The sequence below is a fragment of the Oncorhynchus kisutch genome, unplaced genomic scaffold, assembly GCF_002021735.2.
Source record: "Oncorhynchus kisutch isolate 150728-3 unplaced genomic scaffold, Okis_V2 scaffold970, whole genome shotgun sequence".
Lineage (NCBI taxonomy): Eukaryota > Metazoa > Chordata > Actinopteri > Salmoniformes > Salmonidae > Oncorhynchus > Oncorhynchus kisutch.
Window position 1 is genome coordinate 54,498 of NW_022262915.1, and position 7,155 is coordinate 61,652.

Sequence of the window (7,155 nt, forward strand, 5' to 3'; positions counted from 1 at the left end):
TCTCTGGTTCACTCGTATCTCTCTGGTTCACAGCTTAGCATGACGTTCTTTTCTCTTCTTTCCTCCCTCTTTTGAATCATCTTCCTCTCTGTTTATAAAATAGACTAGTGTCTGCTTTGTAGAGACACATGCAGAAATAGAGAGATGCAGAAATAGAGAGCTAAAGAGAGGGGGAAAGCGAGAGAGTCAGAGAGAGAAAGAAATATATTGAGTTGCCAAAAGAAGAACAGACAAACTATTTGTCAAGCACAGACATACACAAGGTGATTATTTCAGTAGCCATGGGCATGACAGGTGGTAGTGGTGGGGAGGTGCGTGTGCGTGTGTGTGTGTGTGTGTGTGTGTGTGTGTGTGTGTGTGTCTTGGTGGCTACGTCAGTAGTGGGAGAGGAATGTTTTGTTGAAGAAATGAACGGTGACTAAGTTTCAAAGTGTTTTCCTGGTTAACCACTAGAACACCCACCATCTCTGCTGAGTTTTTCAAAACACACACTCCATACCTCCTCCTGAGTCTTGTCTGGTTCCATGGCCCCTGAGGGCATCCCTCCTCTGAGTCTTGTCTGGTTCCATGGCCCCTGAGGGCATCCCTCCTCCTCTGAGTCTTGTTTTTTCCATGGCCCCTGAGGGCATCCCTCCCCTGAGTCTGGTTTGGTTCCATGACCCCAGAGGGCATCCCTCCTCTGAGTCTGGTCTGGTTCCATGGCCCCTGGGGGCATCCCTCCTCCTCCTGAGTCTTGTTTGGTTCCATGGCCCCTGAGGGCATCCCTCCTCCTCCTGAGTCTTGTTTGGTTCCATGGCCCCTGGGGGCATCCCTCCTCTGAGTCTGGTTTGGTTCCATGGCCCCTGGGGGCATCCCTCCTCCTCCTGAGTCTTGTCTGGTTCCATGGCCCCTGGGGGCATCCCTCCTCTGAGTCTGGTTTGGTTCCATGGCCCCCGGGGGCATCCCTCCTCCTCTGAGTCTGGTTTGGTTCCATGTTGGTTCCATGGCCCCTGGGGGCATCCCTCCTCCTCTGAGTCTGGTTTGGTTCCATGGCCCCCGGGGGCATCCCTCCTCTGAGTCTGGTTTGGTTCCATGGCCCCCGGGGGCATCCCTCCTCTGAGTCTGGTTTGGTTCCATGGCCCCTGGGGGCATCCCTCCTCCTCCTGAGTCTTGTTTGGTTCCATGGCCCCTGAGGGCATCCCTCCTCCTCCTGAGTCTTGTTTGGTTCCATGGCCCCTGGGGGCATCCCTCCTCTGAGTCTGGTTTGGTTCCATGGCCCCTGGGGGCATCCCTCCTCCTCCTGAGTCTTGTCTGGTTCCATGGCCCCTGGGGGCATCCCTCCTCTGAGTCTGGTTTGGTTCCATGGCCCCCGGGGGCATCCCTCCTCCTCTGAGTCTGGTTTGGTTCCATGGCAACCGGGGGGCATCCCTCCTCCTCTGAGTCTGGTTTGGTTCCATGTTGGTTCCATGGCCCCTGGGGGCATCCCTCCTCCTGAGTCTTGTCTGGTTCCATGGCCCCTGGGGGCATCCCTCCTCTGAGTCTGGTTTGGTTCCATGGCCCCCGGGGGCATCCCTCCTCCTCTGAGTCTGGTTTGGTTCCATGGCAACTGGGGGGCATCCCTCCTCCTCTGAGTCTGGTTTGGTTCCATGTTGGTTCCATGGCCCCTGGGGGCATCCCTCCTCCTCTGAGTCTGGTTTGGTTCCATGGCCCCCGGGGGCATCCCTCCTCTGAGTCTGGTTTGGTTCCATGGCCCCCGGGGGCATCCCTCCTCTGAGTCTGGTTTGGTTCCATGGCCCCCGGGTGCATCCCTCCTTGAATTGGAGACGGACACTTCCAGGATCTGCTGTCAACTGGCTGTCTTTACTAACTGTTAATGTGACAGCTGCTTCACTGCAGAGGACTGATGTGTTAACTGTTGTGGAGGTATTGCAGCATATCGCTCCAGGACTTCAGCAGAAAGGTTTGGCTCCAGTAGACACAACATGCGTCTTGGGAGTTGGGCTGAACATATCTAGTATGATGCAATGTTTTCAGGACTATGGAACATTTACAGTCTAAACATGATCATGTTTGAAAACGGATCAGTCAGAATATGTGGTGACTTCCTACTGATATAGTCCCTCAGTCTTCCTCATTTTCCCAAAATGATATTCATCTCTATTTCATTTCAATCTGCATTATAAACAGACTTATTGTCTTATCGTCAACATGAAACATACAGTAACTCAACTGGGAGAATAACTGGGTCTCCTGAGTGGAGCAGCGGTCTAAGGTCCTGCAGCTCAGTGCAAGAGGTATCACTACAGTCCCTGGTTTGAATCCAGGCTGTATCACATCTAGCAGTGATTGGGAGTGCCATTGGGCAGTGCGCAATTGCCCGAGAGTCGTCCGGGTTTGGGGTTGTAAATAAGAATTGGTTCTTAACTGACTTTCCTAGTTAAGTTAAGGTTAAATAAAACATAAAATAAGATCAGTTATTATCCTGCTAAATAATCCCAGGGGCGGCAGGGTAGCCTAGTGGTTAGAGTGGAGGGGCGGCAGGGTAGCCTAGTGGTTAGAGTGGAGGGGCGGCAGGGTAGCCTAGTGGTTAGAGTGGAGGGGCGGCAGGGTAGCCTAGTGGTTAGAGTGGAGGGGCGGCAGGGTAGCCTAGTGGTTAGAGTGGAGGGGCGGCAGGGTAGCCTAGTGGTTAGAGTGGAGGGGCGGCAGGGTAGCCTAGTGGTTAGAGCATTGGATTAGTAACCGAAAGGTTGCAAGTTCAAATCCCTGAGCTGACAAGGTACAAATCTGTCGTTCTGCCCCTGAACAGGCAGTTAACCCACTGTTCCTAGGCCGTCATTGAAAATAAGAATCTGTTCTTAACTGACTTGCCAAGTTAAATAAAGGTAAAATAAAAAATAAAATGTCCAACCACGGGGTAGTGTTGCTTTGTCTCTCCAACCACGGAGAGCTCCTTTGTCCTACTAAACTAATGTGGTAATTTATCCTCTCCCCCTCTCTTACACTTCAAACAGTCACACATGGACACACACACACATGGACACAGACACAGGTGCACAAGCACACTCACACACAAACTTCTACATGGACAAAAACAGACAGCCAATGATAGAGCTCTGTGCCTCCAGGGCTTGATCAGGCCTAAACAGCCCAGGGGATAATGGGTAATGAGATTAGAGTGAGAGATATATCCACCACAAAACACAACCTAGAGAGAGAGAGAGAGAGAGGAGAGAGAGAGAGAGAGAGAGAGAGAGAGAGAGAGAGAGAGAGAGAGAGAGAGAGAGAGAGAGAATCCCTTAGATCATTCAGGAAATAAACCAGTTCAGTCCTCTACTGTACTCTACTCTATTGTACTGTACTCTACTATATTCTATTGTACTCTACTATATTCTATTGTACTGTACTCTACTATATTCTACTGTACTCTACTATATTCTATTGTACTGTACTCTACTATATTCTATTGTACTCTACTATATTCTATTGTACTGTACTCTACTATATTCTATTGTACTGTACTCTACTATATTCTATTGTACTGTACTCTACTATATTCTACTGTACTCTATTCTACTATATTCTATTGTACTGTACTCTACTATATTCTATTGTACTGTACTGTACTATATTCTATTGTACTCTACTATATTCTATTGTACTGTACTCTACTATATTCTATTGTACTCTACTATATTCTATTGTACTCTACTATATTCTATTGTACTGTACTGTACTATATTCTATTGTACTCTACTATATTCTATTGTACTCTACTATATTCTATTGTACTCTACTATATTCTATTGTACTGTACTGTACTATATTCTATTGTACTCTACTATATTCTACTGTACTCTACTATATTCTATTGTACTCTACTATATTCTATTGTACTGTACTGTACATATTCTATTGTACTCTACTATATTCTACTGAACTCTACTATATTCTATTGTACTGTACTGTACTATATTCTATTGTACTGTACTGTACTATATTCTACTGTACTCTATTCTACTAAAATCTACTGTTCTATACTGTACTCTACTATATTATATTGTACTGTAATCTACTATATTCTATTGTACTGTACTCTACTATATTCTACTGTACTCTATTCTACTAAAATCTACTGTTCTATACTGTACTCTACTATATTCTACTGTACTCTATTCTACTAAAATCTACTGTTCTATACTGTACTCTACTATATTCTACTGTACTCTATTCTACTAAAATCTACTGTTCTATACTGTACTCTGCTATATTCTACTGTACTCTATTCTACTATACTCTACTGTTCTATACTGTACTCTGATATATTCTACTGTACTCTATTCTACTGTTCTATACTGTACTCTGATATATTCTACTGTACTCTATTCTACTATACTCTACTGTTCTATACTGTACTCTGCTATATTCTACTGTACTCTATTCTACTGTAATCTACTGTTCTATACTGTACTCTGCTATATTCTACTGTACTCTATTCTACTATACTCTACTGTTCTATACTGTACTCTGCTATATTCTACTGTACTCTATTCTACTATACTCTACTGTTCTATACTGTACTCTGCTATATTCTACTGTACTCTATTCTACTGTAATCTACTGTTCTATACTGTACTCTACTATATTCTACTGTACTCTATTCTACTAAAATCTACTGTTCTATACTGTACTCTGCTATATTCTACTGTACTCTATTCTACTATACTCTACTGTTCTATACTGTACTCTGATATATTCTACTGTACTCTATTCTACTGTTCTATACTGTACTCTGCTATATTCTACTGTACTCTATTCTACTATACTCTACTGTTCTATACTGTACTCTGCTATATTCTACTGTACTCTATTCTACTGTAATCTACTGTTCTATACTGTACTCTGCTATATTCTACTGTACTCTATTCTACTATACTCTACTGTTCTATACTGTACTCTGCTATATTCTACTGTACTCTATTCTACTATACTCTACTGTTCTATACTGTACTCTGCTATATTCTACTGTACTCTATTCTACTATACTCTACTGTTCTATACTGTACTCTGCTATATTCTACTGTACTCTATTCTACTATACTCTACTGTTCTATACTGTACTCTGCTATATTCTACTGTACTCTATTCTACTATACTCTACTGTTCTATACTGTACTCTGCTATATTCTACTGTACTCTATTCTACTATACTCTACTGTTCTATACTGTACTCTGCTATATTCTACTGTACTCTATTCTACTATACTCTACTGTTCTATACTGTACTCTGCTATATTCTACTGTACTCTATTCTACTATACTCTACTGTTCTATACTGTACTCTGCTATATTCTACTGTACTCTATTCTACTATACTCTACTGTTCTATACTGTACTCTGCTATATTCTACTGTACTCTATTCTACTATACTCTACTGTTCTATACTGTACTCTGCTATATTCTACTGTACTCTATTCTACTGTAATCTACTGTTCTATACTGTACTCTGCTATATTCTACTGTACTCTATTCTACTATACTCTACTGTTCTATACTGTACTCTGCTATATTCTACTGTACTCTATTCTACTATACTCTACTGTTCTATACTGTACTCTGCTATATTCTACTGTACTCTATTCTACTATACTCTACTGTTCTATACTGTACTCTGCTATATTCTACTGTACTCTATTCTACTATACTCTACTGTTCTATACTGTACTCTGCTATATTCTACTGTACTCTATTCTACTATACTCTACTGTTCTATACTGTACTCTGCTATATTCTACTGTACTCTATTCTACTGTAATCTACTGTTCTATACTGTACTCTACTATATTCTACTGTACTCTATTCTACTAAAATCTACTGTTCTATACTGTACTCTGCTATATTCTACTGTACTCTATTCTACTATACTCTACTGTTCTATACTGTACTCTGATATATTCTACTGTACTCTATTCTACTGTTCTATACTGTACTCTGCTATATTCTACTGTACTCTATTCTACTATACTCTACTGTTCTATACTGTACTCTGCTATATTCTACTGTACTCTATTCTACTGTAATCTACTGTTCTATACTGTACTCTGCTATATTCTACTGTACTCTATTCTACTATACTCTACTGTTCTATACTGTACTCTGCTATATTCTACTGTACTCTATTCTACTGTAATCTACTGTTCTATACTGTACTCTGATATATTCTACTGTACTCTATTCTACTGTTCTATACTGTACTCTGCTATATTCTACTGTACTCTATTCTACTATACTCTACTGTTCTATACTGTACTCTGCTATATTCTACTGTACTCTATTCTACTGTAATCTACTGTTCTATACTGTACTCTGCTATATTCTACTGTACTCTATTCTACTATACTCTACTGTTCTATACTGTACTCTGCTATATTCTACTGTACTCTATTCTACTATACTCTACTGTTCTATACTGTACTCTGCTATATTCTACTGTACTCTATTCTACTATACTCTACTGTTCTATACTGTACTCTGCTATATTCTACTGTACTCTATTCTACTATACTCTACTGTTCTATACTGTACTCTGCTATATTCTACTGTACTCTATTCTACTATACTCTACTGTTCTATACTGTACTCTGCTATATTCTACTGTACTCTATTCTACTATACTCTACTGTTCTATACTGTACTCTGCTATATTCTACTGTACTCTATTCTACTATACTCTACTGTTCTATACTGTACTCTGCTATATTCTACTGTACTCTATTCTACTATACTCTACTGTTCTATACTGTACTCTGCTATATTCTACTGTACTCTATTCTACTATACTCTACTGTTCTATACTGTACTCTGCTATATTCTACTGTACTCTATTCTACTATACTCTACTGTTCTATACTGTACTCTGCTATATTCTACTGTACTCTATTCTACTGTAATCTACTGTTCTATACTGTACTCTGCTATATTCTACTGTACTCTATTCTACTATACTCTACTGTTCTATACTGTACTCTGCTATATTCTACTGTACTCTATTCTACTATACTCTACTGTTCTATACTGTACTCTGCTATATTCTACTGTACTCTATTCTACTATACTCTACTGTTCTATACTGTACTCTGCTATATTCTACTGTACTCTATTCTACTATACTCTACTGT

The 7,155-nt window shown here is 40.9% G+C and overlaps 1 protein-coding gene across 1 annotated transcript; it reads right to left on the bottom strand.

Annotated features, from left to right (window-relative positions):
- Positions 1-479: 479 nt before the first annotated feature.
- LOC116363951 (basic salivary proline-rich protein 2-like) lies at positions 480-1,742 on the bottom strand. Its single transcript, XM_031817261.1, has one exon. It carries the CDS (start codon positions 1,740-1,742, stop codon positions 480-482), a length of 1,263 nt encoding a protein of 420 aa, XP_031673121.1.
- Between the last annotated feature and the right edge of the window lie 5,413 nt (positions 1,743-7,155).

What these genes read in the sequence shown, in the direction of transcription:
- LOC116363951 (XM_031817261.1), bottom strand. Translation starts at nt 1,742, where the DNA reads ATGCCCCCGGGGGCCATGGAACCAAACCAGACTCAGAGGAGGGATGCC.